The sequence below is a fragment of the Mobula birostris genome, chromosome 7 (genome assembly GCF_030028105.1).
Source record: "Mobula birostris isolate sMobBir1 chromosome 7, sMobBir1.hap1, whole genome shotgun sequence".
Lineage (NCBI taxonomy): Eukaryota > Metazoa > Chordata > Chondrichthyes > Myliobatiformes > Myliobatidae > Mobula > Mobula birostris.
The window spans coordinates 112,048,021-112,063,096 of record NC_092376.1 but is presented as its reverse complement, the minus strand read 5'-3'; the positions used below and the strand labels follow the sequence as shown (position 1 = coordinate 112,063,096).

General features: G+C 44.4%; 1 protein-coding gene across 1 annotated transcript in view; it reads right to left on the bottom strand.

Annotated features, from left to right (window-relative positions):
- Window positions 1–14,448, bottom strand: part of LOC140200371 (GDNF family receptor alpha-4-like) — a 54,080-nt gene extending 39,632 nt beyond the window's left edge. Inside the window, exon 1 of the mRNA XM_072263603.1 lies at window positions 13,915–14,448. Coding sequence (XP_072119704.1) covers window positions 13,915–13,954 — 40 coding nt within the window. The 5' untranslated portion in view covers window positions 13,955–14,448. The remainder of the gene's footprint in view (window positions 1–13,914) is intronic.
- Between the last annotated feature and the right edge of the window lie 628 nt (window positions 14,449–15,076).

The following is a 15,076-nucleotide window of genomic DNA, read 5'->3' as shown; positions in this document are numbered from 1 at the left end:
AGGTATCAGATCTCTTGGTGAGAGAGCATTTTGGTGGTAGTGACCACAACTTTATCTCCTTCACTGTAGCACTGGAGAGGGATAGGAGCAGTAATTTGGGAAACATTTATTTGTGTTAAGGAGAAATATGATGCCATTAGGTAGGAACTTGGGGACATAAATTAGGAGCAGATGTTCTAAAGGAAATGCATGGCAGAAATATGGCAAATATTCAGGGAACATTTGCATGGAGTTCTGCATAGGTATGTTCCATTGAGACAGGGAAATGATGGTAGAGTTAAAGAACCATGGTGTACAAAGGATGCATGAAATCTAGTTAAGAAGAAAAGTTGACAAAAGGTTCAAGAAACTAGGTACTGTTAGAGCTTTAGAAAATTACAAGGTTGCTAGGAAGGAACTTAAGAACAGAATTAAGAGAGCAAGAAAGGGCTAAGAGAAGGCCTTGGTGAGCAGGATTAAGAAAAACCCCAAGGCATTCTACAAGTATATGAAGAGCAAAAGGATAAGCTGTGTGAGAATAGGACCAATCAGGTGTGATAGAGGAAACGTGTGCATGGAGTCGGAGAAGGTAGCAGAGGTACTTAATGAATACTTTGCTTCAGTATTCACCAGGGAAAAAGACCTTGGCAATTGTGGGGATGACTTACAGTGGACTGAAATGCTTGAATGTATAGACATTAAAGCCCAATTTATACTTCTGCGTCAAATGTACGCCGTAGTTATGGCATAGCTGCGTACCTTACGCTGTACTCTACGCTGAACCCTATGCCATAGCCTAATGCACACCTCTCCCAAAATGTAACTACGCGTCACGGCGACGCAGACTGCAACAACTGTGATTGGTCCACTTGGTAGCATCTCATTTCCTCTTACGCATTCCCAGTTGCTTCTTCATCTCCGCCATTTAACAATTGAGAGAGAAGAGAGAAGAAGAACGTGAGCTGAGCATTCTTAGCTCAACATGAGCTCCAACTCCAACATGATGCGTTCAGTTTCAATTGCCATTGTTTGAAGTGCAGGAAGAAACTCAACACAGTGGCATAAAAACCCCACCGCCAACTAATGTTTTGGCGGTGAATTGCAGAGCGACACAGACACACCAACGCACAAGTATAAATGCTCACAACGACGTAGGCCACTTGCATAGGCTACGGCATAAGCTATGGCATAGCCCGTACGCACAAGTATAAATCAGCCTTTAGAAAGAGGACGTGCTAGAGCTTTTGAAAAGCATTAAGTTGGATAAGTCACCGGGACCGGATGAGATGTACCCCAGGCTACTGTGGGAAGTGAGGGAGGAGATTGCTGAGCCTCTTGCGATGATCTTTGCATCATCAATAGGGATGGGAGAGGTCCCAGACGATTGAAGGGTTGCAAATGTTGTTCCCTTTTTCAATAAAGGGAGTAGAGATAACCCAGGAAATTATAGACCGGTGAGTCTGACTTCAGTGGTGGGCAAGTTGTTAAAGATGCTGAGAGGCAGGATTTATGAGCGTTTGGAGAGACATAATCTGATTAGGGATAGTCAGCATGGCTTTGTCAATGGCAGGTCATGCCTTACGAGCCTGAATGAATTCTTTGAGGATGTAACAAAACACATTGATGAAGGTAGAGCAGTGGATGTAGTGTATATGGATTTCAGTAAGGCATTTGATAAGGTTTCCCGTGCAAGGCTCCTTCAGAAAGTAAGGAGGCATGGGATCCAAGGAGACCTTGCTTTGTGGATCCAGAATTGACTTGCCCACAGAAAGCAAAGGGTGGTTGTAGATGGTTATATTCTGCATGGATGTCAGTGATCAGTGGTGTTCTGCAGGGATCTATTCTGGGACCCTTCCTCTTTGCGATTTTTATATATGACCTGGATGAAGAAGTAGAAGGGTGGGTTAGTAAGTTTGCTAATGACACAAAGGTTGGGGGAGTTGTGGATAGTCTGGAGTGTTGTCAGAGGTTACAGTGGGACATCGATAGGATGCAGATCTGGGCTGAGAAGTGGCAGATGGACTTCAACTCAGATAAGTGTGAAGTAGTTCATTTTGGTAGGTCAAGTTTGAAGACAGAATATAATATTAATAGTAAGACTCTTGGCAGTGTGGAGGATCTGAGCATTCTTGGGGTCCATGTTGATAGGACACTCAAAGCAGCTGCGCAGGTTAACAGTGTTGTTAAGAAGGCGTATGGTGTGTTGGCATTCATCATCTGTGGGATTGAGCTCAAGAGCTGTGAGGTAATGTTACAGCTGTATACGATCTTGGTCAGAACCCTACTTGGATTACTGTGTTCATTTCTGGTCACCTCACTGCAGGAAGGATGTGGATACTGTAAGAGAGTGCAGAGGAGATTTACAAGAATGTTGCCTGGGTTGGAGAGCATGCCTTATGAGAATAGGTTGAGTGAACTTGGCCTTTTCTGCTCGGAGCGATGGAGGATGAGAGGTGACCTGATTGAGGTATCTCGAACGATGAGAGGCATTGATCTTGTGGATAGCCAGAGGCTTTTTCCCAGGGCTGAAATGGCTAACATAAGGGGGCATAGTTTTAAGGTGCTTGGGAATAGGTACCGAGGAGGTGTCAGGGGTAGGTTTTTCACACACAGAGTGGTGGATGCGTGGATTGCACTGCCAGTGGCAGAAGCGGATACAATAGGGTCTTTTAAGAGCCTCTTAGATAGGTACATGGAGCTCAGAAAATTAGAGGGATATGCAGTAGGGAAATTCTAGACAGCCTCTAATGTAGATTACATGGTCGGCACAACATTGTGGGCCGAAGGGCCTGTAATGTGCTGTAGGTTTCTGTGTTCTATGTTCCATGTAAGTTGTTCTTGCTTGTTTATCCTGTAATATTATAACCAGATGGTTATTATACATTATCCTATCAGTAATAATAGATTTGTTGTAACATAATTTGAAGGTCCCTGACTCTAAAATTGGATCAGATCTATATTTATAGTAAGGTATGGTGTCTTATAAGAGTTTATATTTTAAAGCAAGATTATGGTGAATAATCAAACCACAAACGAGAGAAAAATCTACAGCGCTGCAAATCCGAGCAACACACACAAAATGCTGGAGGGGCTCAGCAGGCCAAGCAGCTCTATTCTTGGTTGGTGCGGCTGTAACGAAACCAAATTTCCCTCGGGATTAATAAAGTATATCTATCTATCTGTGGGAAAATGTACAGTCGATGTTTCGAGCAGAAACCCTTCAGTCCTGCTAGGAACTTTTGGACCATTCTAGTGGTGTTTAGTATTATGGCTTTCTGGAGATTTTCACAGATATTTCTGTGTAGCTCTAATTGTTTAATACTATTCTGTGGTGACTGTGGGATGATACCAGTTGTAGATATTACTATTGGGCCAGTGTATATCCCGTTCATGTTCCAGTCTTTCAATTTCTGCTTTTAATTCAGCATATTTCTGCTGTTTTTCACCTATTGATTTCTGTATGCTATGTGTATTTGGAATGGTAACAGTACATCTATTAAGTAAGTTGTCCTTGCTTGTTTATCCAGTAATATTATATGTGGACGGCTATTATGGATTGTCCTATCATAATAATGGATTGGTCATAATATAATTTGTAGGCGACTGACTCTAAAACTGGATCAGGCTTCTAATCATAGTAAGGCAACGTGTCATTTATGAGATTGTATTTTAAAGCAAGATTTTAGTGAATAATGCTTGCTATTTGATTGTTCCTGTGTACGTAATCAGATTGGGTTAAACTGCTGCAGGAGCCTGTAATGTGTTGGATTGTTTCTGGTTTTTCGGTATTTTCTGAATTTATCATCATCAATTTGTTGGTCTTTTATTATTTATTCTTGATTATTTTTACTTTTATTATGAAAAAATAATTATTATTATTATTTCTTTTTCTTCTCCTTCTTTTTGTATGGACACAGCTTGCTGTTTTTTATTTGTACATTGGTTTTTGTCCATCCTGTTGTGTGTGGTCTTTCATTGATTCTATTGTATCTTTTGTATTTACTGTGATTGCCTACAAGGAAATGAATCTCAGGGTTGTATATGGTGACATATATGTACTTTGATAATAAATTTACTTTCAACTTTGAACCTATTGTTCAGATGTAAACTGGGGGGGTCTCTACATTCTGAACCAGTGCTTGCCATGTTGGCTTGGATGATTTTTCGCTGCCCAAGGTACCTTCCTGAAACAGGAAATAAGCTCCTCTGATTAAGAATTGAGGTGTTATTTTACACAGTAACTTGCTGTGTGGCAAGCTAATAATTGTTTCTCGAGCTCAACAGAATTTCTGGGATTTACTGACCAGCGGATCCAAGAGTAAAACTGAGGTAGGAATTGAAAAAGATTCCGAGTAAGGATTGGGACGTGAGTTGGAGAGAGGAGGTGGAATCAGACAATGAATTATTGTAAAAATAAAGTCCATTATTGGACCCAAACGGGAAATTCAGGTGCAAGTAAAGGTGATTTTCACAGCTCCAGTTCCATCTAGTTGACCCAGATATTGAGCAGGCAAAGCAGTGATTCTTAAAAGGGACCAGAGGAGGCTGCTTCAGAATGATGTGCTTGTTCATTTCAGAACCACAAAGCCGAGTTCTCCCTGCCACAAAAAATACCCACCCCCATCTTTTGGAATTAGCTACCCAGGGTCATTAGCCTGCTAGCCCGATGACCATCACTACGTTAGAGTCATTCTACTTCCCCTCCACAGCAAACTGCAACTATGGTTACACATTGAAGTCTGGAGCTGACTATAGCTCATGACACTAGACACGTACCAGTGTGCACAGCTATTGCTCCCTTGACTTATCTACCATTTTATTAGAATGTCATGGTGTCACACAGTCATACAGTGAGCAAACAGACCCTTCTACCCATCCAGTCCATGGCCACCATCAAACACCGATTTACACAAATCAGATACTAATCCCAGTACTAATCTCCTCCCACCAGATTCAACACACCAGGGCAATTTACAGTGACCTACCAACTCGAATGTCTTTGGGATGTGGGAGGGACGTGCATACTCCAGAAGAAGAAGAAGAAAGCCCTTAACTCCTGGTGGGGTCATCGGGACGCTGTCATAACGGCATTTTTTTTTTTAGCAGGCTTTCTTATTTTTACGAGACCGAGTTGCTAGCTGGACACACAACCCAGCACAGTTGGAAAGAGTGCAAGGGAGCCGGCTGGATTCGAACTCAGGAGCCTTCGCTCCGAAGTCCGGCGCTGATGCCACTGCGCTACCAGCCGGCAAGTGCATACTCCAGACCCAGGTTAAATTCCGCCGCTGCTCGTAAAGAGTTTTTACGTTGTCCCCGTGACAACGTGGGTTTCCTCCCACATTCCAAAGATATACAAGATACTAGGTTACCTGGTCACATGCGTGTAACTGAGTGGTGCGGGCTCATTGGGTTGGAAGGGCTTGTTACTGTGCTGTATTTTTAAATAACTTTTTTAAAATTGGTAACTCAACACCCAAGGTCAGGATTGAGCTCAGGTCATAGGAGAAATGAAGAAACAACTATGCTAACAGAACTGTCGTGCTACTATCCATTTTCTTGATCAATGATACTCCGGTTCATTTGACACTACAATAGCCCAGAAGCTTGTAAACCTTACTTAGTTGAATATGAATTATCCTATCAATTTAAAACTAACTTTGTTTTAAAGACTCACCTATGTGGGAATTCAAAGCCATGGAGAGTACATCAGGGAAACATCTTTCGCTTACTAAGTTCATGCTAACTATGTCTCTACCAAAGGAGGTGTAAGGCACTCCTTCCCTCCAGTAGCCTGCAGGTCACCCTTGGGCAACGTGTAGCACCTGGTTAGACTCTTGATCAGGGTCATGTGAAGCCATGGGATCAGCTGGAGCAGATCACAGATCCTGGCTATGCGACCACTGACACCAGGTAGACAATCTCTGAGGAGTATTGATAATGGCTGGGGTCATCCATCTCGTAAAGACACTGCACAGAAGAAGGCAGTGGCAAACCACTTCTGCAGAAAAATGTGCCAAAAACAATCACATCATGGAAAGACCATGATCGCCCACGTCATACGATATGGCACATAATAAACAAACAGTATACATTAATTCCATTTTTATTATTCCCATATTCCACCAGTCGCCTCCACAATGGCCAATTAACTTACCAACCTATAAGCCTCTGGAATGTGCAAAGAAATCTTTTCACCTGGAGAAAACCGACATAGTCACAGGGAGAGTGTGCAAACTCCACACAAACAGCACCCAAGGTCAGGCCTGAACCCAGGCCTCTGGCACTGTGAACCACTATCAAAGTTTGCAGATCACATAACATTATTTCTTTGAAGTTCCACCAAGTCCACATTATTTCCTTGATACACTAAATTGACTGATGCATGGATAGAAAAGGTTTAGGAATATGGACAAATGGGAACATTGGCTAGCATCGACCGGTTAGGCCAAAGGCCCTGTTTCCATACTGTATGACACCCTGACTTGAAGTAATCCAGCTAGTAGCTGTAAGCAAATATATTGCAACAAGTCAAAAGGAAGACCAAGACTTCCCTCTCTGGACAATCAACAGTAAATATTGGCCTTGACAGCACATGACACGTGTGGGGAGCAACTTTAAAGAATAATCAAAATATTGTAAGAATGTTTTAGGGGAGCTATGATGAATAAATGCAATTCAAAATTTTACATTCCAAATAAAACTAAAAATAAACACTATTATTTAGTGTAATGGAAACCTGGGAAGCAAGTCATAGAATGAAATCTGATCAAGGATTTCAAGTGGGTAATGCACAGAATAATCAAGCCTTGAGAATCAGTAATGGGCTGAAATTTAATTGGGAGCTTCAGGCAATTTTTATACACAATGGACTACTGAGAGTAAAGTACAGGGTGATTGAGGGATTGTAGCCCACAAGACCATAAAGACCATAACCCAAACCCTCCTGAATATCAGTACATCCTTTCTTAGAAAAGGGCCCCAAAACTGCTCACAATAGTCCAAATGCCTTATAAAGCCACAGCATTAAATCTAGTATTCTAGTCCTCTCAAAATGAATTTGCCTTCCTCTCCACAAACTTAACCTGCAAGTTAGGGGAACCTGCATGAGGACTCGCAAGACCCTTTGCAACTCAATTTTTTTTAAATTTTCTGCCTGTTTAGAAAATAGTCAACACTTTTGTTCCATCTATCAAAGTGTATGACACAATATTCCATCTGCCACTTCTTTGTCCATTCTCCTAACCTGTCTAAGCCCTTGTTTCCCTGCTTCCTCACAACTACCTGACCCTCCACCTATATTCATATTGTCTGCAAACTTGGCCTCAAAGCCATCAATCCCGTCATCCAAATTGTTGACATGTAACGTAAAAAGAAGTGGTTCCAATACAGACCCCTGGGGAACACCAGTAGTCTCTGGCAGCCAACCAAAGAAGGCTTCCTTTGCCTCTTCCACTCAATCAGCCAATGCTCTATCCATGCAAGTATCCTTCCGACATGTTATGATCATCGTTACACAGCATGGAATCACAATCACAATCAGGTTTAAGATCACTGCATATGTTGTGAAATGTGTTGTCTTTGCACAGCAGTACATTGCAATACATACAAAACAAACTATCAATTCCGATAAGAAATGTATATTTTTAATAAAATAAATAGTGCAAAGAATTTAAAAAATAAAGAAAAAATGATGTAGTGTACATGGGCTCATTGTCCACTCAGAAATCTGATTGTGGCGGGGAAGAAGCTGCTCCTAAAACATTGGGTTTGCGTCTTCAGGCTTCTGTAGCTCCTCCTCGTTGGTAGCAATGAGAAGAGGGCATGTCCTGGGTGATAGATGAGCTCTTTCTGAGGCACTGACTTTTGAAGATGTCCTTGATACTGGGAAGGCTAGTGCCCATGATGGTACTGGCTGAGTTTGCAACTCTCTGTAGTCTTTTTCAGTCCGATGCAGTGGCCCCTCCATACCAGATGGTGATGCAAACAGTTAGAATAGTTAGTTGCGCATCTAACATAGAACCAGTTAGTTGCACATCTAACATAGAACCAGTTAGTTGTACATCTAACATAGAACCAGTTAGTTGTACATCTAACATAGAACCAGTTAGTTGTACATCTGCAGAAATTTGCAAGAGTCTGTGGCGACAAACCAAGTTTCCTCAAACACCTAATGAAATATAGCCGCTGACATGCCTTCTTTGTAATTGCATCAATATGTTGGGCCCAGGATGGATCTTCAGAGATGTTGACACCCAGGAGCTTGAAACTGCTCACCCTTTCCACTGCTGATCCCTCAATGTGTGTTCCCTCAACTTCCCCTTCCTGAAGTCCACAATCAATTCCTTGGTCTTACTGACGTTGAGTGCAAGGTTGCTGCTGCAAGACCACTCAACTAGCTGATCTATCTCACTCCTGTACGCCTCCTTGTCACTATCTGAAATTCTGCCAACGATAGTTGTGTCATCAGCAAATTTATAGATTGCACTTGAACTGTGCCTCGCCACACAGTCCTGGGTGTGGAGAGAGTAGAGCAGTGGGCTAAGCCAACGTCCTTCAGGTGCACCGGTGTTGTTTGTCAGTGAGAACATGTTAGCTCTGGTCCGCACAGACTGTGGTCTCCTGTCGAAGTAGATGACTGCAGAGGAATGTACAGAGGCCCAGGTGTTGGAGCTTGTTGATTTGTACTGAGGGGATGATGATGTTGAACGCTGAGCTGTAATCAATAAACAGCAGCCTGAAGTCGGTCTTGCCATTATCAAGGTGACCCAAGGCTGACTGGGCAGCCAGTGAGATTGGATCCACTGTGGCGACAGGGACCTATTGTGCAGAGGGTCCAGGCCCTTGATAAGGCAGGAGTTGATTCTGGCCGTGACCAACCTCTCAAAGCTCTTCATCACAGTGGCTGTGAGTGCAACTGGGTGATAGTCATTGAGGCAGCCCTCCCTGCTCTTCTAGGGCACTGGCACGATTGTTGCCCTTTTGAAGCAGGTGGGAATCTCCAACTGCAGCAGTGAGAGATTGAAGGTGTCCTTGAACACTCCCACCAGTTAGTTGGTACAGCTTCTGAGTGCCCTACCAGGCCCTTCAGCCCAACTCGTCTGTGCTAGCCAAGTTGCCTAAGTCAGCCCATTTGCTTGACTTTGGCCCATATCCTTCTAAACCTTTCCCATCCAGATAACTTTTAGATTTCATAATTGTATCCACCTCTCCCAGCTCCTCAGGGAGCTCGTTCCACATAATCACCAAACTCTGTGTGAAAAGGTTGCCCCTCAGGTCCCTTATAGATCTCCCCGTTCTCAATTTAAATCTATGCCCTCTTGGTCTGGACTCCCCTACCCTGGGGAAAAGATGCTGACCAATCACCTAATTAATACCCTTCATGATGTTATAAACTTCTAATGTCACATATCAGCCTCCTACACCCCAGACCCAGCTGATCCAGCATTTCCTTACAGCTAAAGCCCCCTAGTACTGGTATCATCCTTTGTGCACCCATTCGAGTTCCACAGCAGAATTCAAGGGTTCAGGTGGACAACCTTAATGCTCTACTGAGCACTGTTGTGCCTGATACCTCTCTGTAGTATTTCACAGTCAGCAACAAACATCACCCATTGCCATATCTGGTACCACCATTTTGTGCTATTATACTCTCAAAATCTATTTCTGGAGCAGAGGGGAAGCTAACGACTAGCAGGGAGCTGATTGGCTGCTCACTCATTGGGGAACTTTGGAGGAATTCATTCTCTCTTGATAAAAAGGCTGATACGACTACAAAAGCTGACAGAAAGCAGTCTGTTATGTCAAAACAAGTGAAAGGCTAATATGGGAGGCAACTGGGAGGACCTAGAGGGACACACCATGTTACAAAATATTGTACTCTATCCTACAAATAACTCAAGTACCATTGCACTTACAAGGGAGATTTCTTTATATAAAGCGTCAATCCACACACAATTGTTGCTATGAAGGAGAAATATGATTTTCGCATTCTCCTGTGTTTTATTTCCATTTTAGACATGAAAATAACAAGTCCAACCCAACAAAACCTTCTGTCTGTTGCCTTACGTGCACACAAGTCAAGGCTGGAGCACAACTCCTTACAACGTCGCAGTGTTGAAGTTTGATCCTTGCGGACTGCTGCCAGGTGCTTAGATTGGGACGAAACACCTGTCAGCTTATCAATGGCCTGCTTATTCACTCTAACTAACCCTTTAATAGCCTCATACATATTATTTGGGTCTAACAGAATCTTTGTAACATGTGAATTGCACTGGTGATATAGCAGTGTACTGTACAGATAGCATGAACCTGTTGGCATTCCACCAATATTGTTCTGTAAATGTACAAGGTGGCAATGTGCAAACACTCCAGCTTAATACTGGTGATATTGTACAAACGCTACTATTGGGTTAGTGATGTGTGTGTGTGTGTGTGTGGCATGTAGGTGGTTTCCTGCATATTGCATCTAACTGATTGCTTTGATTAGATCATTGGCACAATTCATGCCGGGGCTACAGATGGTATCATATAGGGCATATTGTCAGATAGTATTGAGGACATGGAATGGAACAGATGAGATCACTCAGAAACTATTAGGGACTGTACTGGTATATCTTATATTGCACAGGTATGATTGGGTAGGAATATGGTATGGATGATTCAATACAAGACATTATTATGAAGGAGGTGTGCCTTGGGTGTTGTGCAGACATTACTGTGCTGGTGCTGTGGTACTATTCAATTCAAAGTGCATTTATTATCAAAGAATACATAAGTTACATTTGTTTGCTTACAGGCAGTCACAAAGCAAGGAACCTTGAAGAGCCAAGTTAAGACCAAGGCCCCAGTACCCACAGAGAAAGAGAGAAAAAAAAACACAAAACTAATCATGTAAACAGTAGAAGCAAGCAACAATAACAGCATTTCGAACCAAATTGAGTCCTTAGATCCAAATCCCAAGAGCAGCCTGGAGAAGGCCCAAAGCTTCAGTATTCAGTTCATCGTAACAGACGCATAGAAAACATACAGCACAATACAGGCCCTTCAGCCCACAAAGCTGTGCCAAACATGTCCCTACCTTAGAACTACCTAGGCTTTACCCATAGCCCTCTATTTTCTTAAGCTCCATGTAGCCATCCAGGAGTCTCTTAAAAGACCCTATCGTTTCTGCCTCCACCACCGCTGGCAGCAGCCCATTCCACGCACTCACCACTCTCTGCATAAAAAAATTGCCCCTGACATCTCCTCTGTACCTACTTCCAAGCACTTATAATGGGGAAATTGCTGCAAAGTTCACAGACACGAAGCACTGCTGTCAGGGGCAGTCTCACAGCCTTAGCTGTGATAGAGGAGCCCCCAGATTACCTGGGTGGGTGTTTAAATTGTCTGATCCTCACACTAGGACCTGGCCCCGCCACGGTGAATTGCTCTGGGGATAGATTTTGCAGCCGGAGAAGCTGTTCTCTACCTCTCCAGATCGGCTCAGCACCCAGAGCAATCCAACCTCACCCGACACCTTGCCTTCCAGCCTATCCAGGCTGACGTTCAGACTGTCCAAACACCTCGCATTAGAACCCAGGGGTCGCTGTGGCGAATCACTCCGGGCCTAGAACACGCCACCCAGGGATTCGCTTCAGACCTGCATTCGCCGTCGAAGAAGCTGCTCTCGACCTCTCCACATCGGCTCGGCACTTAGAATGATCCACCCTTGCACCCGGGCCAGCTGGACAGGCATTGGAACTCCTCCGAGTCTTTTCCCCTCCGAGTCGTTCACTCCAGCCAGCGTGACTCCAACTCCAGGTGTGCCAATTTTGCAGCGCACATCTCTCGGGTTCTCTTTGCCTTCGCACGTCTCTTCATTGTTTGCGGTGATAGTTTACCGCAAGTTACTTCAAAAAAAAGTGTCATTAATAACATTTTTAATAAAATTCCTTTGCTTTTGATCTACCAGTAAGCTGTTGCACATCTTCAGTAGTGCCATTTTAAACAGGTGACATAATACTTGTTACATACAGAAAGAGAAGGTACGTGGCATTCGGAGTTTCTCTGGTTAGCGGACGATTTCCCTCCACACCTCTCTGATGTAGTGGGGAACCGCGTACGAGGCAAGTTACAGCAGTGGTTTGCCATTGCCTTCTGCCGGGTGAGTTTCCAATGAGATCACCAGCTCGTAACCCAGCATGGATGGAAAGTGTGCAGAGGAGCCGGCTGGATTCGAACTTGGAACCTTTCGTCCCAAAGTCCGGCACTGATGCCACTACGCCACCAGCTGGGTTGTTACATACAGGTATGATTTTAAAAATGAAACATGGTCATTGGTATTATACATACACCCTCCAGCGGAGTTTATAGTGTAGGTATTAATGCCAGACTATAGTCACTATTAATTCCGTCTGTTGGAAGTGAGACAAATCAGCTGGTTGAGTGGTGTTGCAACAATAACCTAGCACTCAAAGTCAGCAAGACCAAGGAATTGATTGTGGACTAGGGAAAACACACACCAGATCTCATTGAGAGTCAGCAGGAGAAAGGCAATGAACTTCAAGTTCCTGAATGTTAGCATCTGGTAGCATCTATCCTGGGCCATCATGAAGAAGGCATGCCAGATGCTCTAATTTCATGAGGAGTTTGAGACTTGGTATGTCAAAAAAAGACTCTTACACGTTTCTGACTGGTTGTACGGGGGCTCCAGTGCACAAGTCAGATGGAGGTTGCGCAGGGCTATATACTCACGGGCACAACCCTCCCCACCTTCAAGAGGCGGTAACTCAAGAAAGCAGCATCCATCAATAAGGATATGCCCTATTCTTCTTACTACCGTCGGGGAGGAGGTATTGGAGCCCAAAGACCCGCACTCAGCATTTTAGGACAGCTTCTTTCCCTGCGCCAGCAGATTTCAGAACTGTCCATGAACCCGTGAATACTATCTCCTTATTCTTCTTCGCGTTCATTTTTTAATCTACCTTTGTAACTTACAGAAATTCTTATGTCTGGCACTGTTTCTGCTACCGCAAAACACCAAATTTCACGACATACTTTATACTTTATTGTCGCCAAACAATTGATACGAGAGCGTACAATCATCACAGCGATATTTGATTCTGCTCTTCCCGCTCCCTGGATTACAAATCGATAGTAAATATTAAAAATTTAAATTATAAATCATAAAGAGAAAATGGAAAATGGAAAGTAAGGTAGTGCAAAAACACCGAGAGGGAGGTCCGGATATTTGGAGGGTACGACCCAGATCCGGGTCAGGATCTGTTCAGCAGTCTTATCACAGTTGGAAAGAAGCTGTTCCCAAATCTGGCCGTACGAGTCTTCAAGCTCCTGAGCCTTCTCCCGGAGGGAAGAGGGACGAAAAGTGTGTTGGCTGGGTGGGTGGTGTCCTTGATTATCTTGGCATATGACATATGATTCTGATTCTGACTTTCGTAAACGAAAGGCAGAATAGTTCTTGTTTTTCCAATTCCGGAGACGCCAAACCCGATCTACCGCACTTCTGCGTTGGCAGCTGCCAAGTACCGGATCTATGGAACTCTCCCGCTCTCTAATTCTTCCTGCTTTCAGGCGTCCCTAATATTTGTCTGCGTTCACATCTTCCTGTGTGCCCTGCCGGTTTATTAACACCAACCCTGTGAAGGGCCGTGGGACGAGATAAAAGAATGTGTCAAAGGGTCTGCCTCGATTTACTCGTCTAGAAATTGTGAAACCGTTTCCCAATCTAATAACACAGATCTCAGCTGTTTCTCAAACTGGACTAACAGCCGAAAAGAGAAAAGCACAAAACAAAACAAAAGAGAAAGCAATTCTACAAGAGAAGCGTCTAAAACTGAATTTGATGTTCTGTATAAAATTGATTCCGCGAACAGTAGTGAGCCTCGGGGTTTGTTAACCGTACTGGGAGGTGCCGGCTTGAAGCGGTGCTGTACTCACCGACCAGGGCAAGGAGTAGGGACACTCCTGGGACCATCATTGTGGAGCTGGCCGATCTCCGCCGCTCGCTATCGGCTCTCACACTCGGGTCGGCTTCACCTTCCCGTTGCCCGAGCAGCACATTCACACTCAAACTTCACCAGACAGCCTGCGGAGCAGGAGAGTCTCTGCCGTCTGATGTTGGGTCAAAACATCTCCTTCCAGTTGTAAATATTTTCCCAACTTCTCATCTTGAGGCGAACGCCATGCGCGCGCACACACACAGGTCACCGAGAGCTGATAATCTTGCCTCTCCACTTTGCCGGTCCGATTCCTCGGTGCTTGGGAACAGCCCGTCTCCGCCCGCGTCCCCAACACTCTCCCTCCTTTCTCTTTGTGTCGCCGGTCACCGCTGGATTGCTACAATATCACACCCACCCACGTGTCGAGGAGACAGCGATACTCAACCAGTGACTGCGTTAGAGCAGGTGTCGGCGTCTCCACCCAGAGGAGCCGGTCACACGGTCACTCACTCTCTCTCTCTCTCTCTCTCTCTCTCTCTCTCTCTCTCTCTCTCTCACACACACACACACACACACACACACACACACACACACACACACCATACACACACACACACACACACACACACACACACACACACACACACACACACACACACACACACACACACACACCCCGAGCTGCCAATATACTTACCTGCACTGCACACTTAGACGCAGATCCACTACATTGACATTCTTAGAGCAGGTAGCTGAGTCCCCACCCAGCGCTCTCGGTCACCATACACACACGCCCCCCCCCCCACACACACACACCATACACATACACACACACACACACACACACACACACACACACACACACACACCACACACACACACACACACCATACACACACACACATACACACACACACCATACACACGCACACACACCATACACACACACACACACACACCATACACATACACACACACATACACACACCCCTTACATACACACACACACACACACACACACACATACACACACACCATACACACACACACACACCATACACACACATACACACACACCATACACACACACACACACACCATACACATACACACACACACACACCATACACACACACACACACTTTGCGGAAATCCCACCT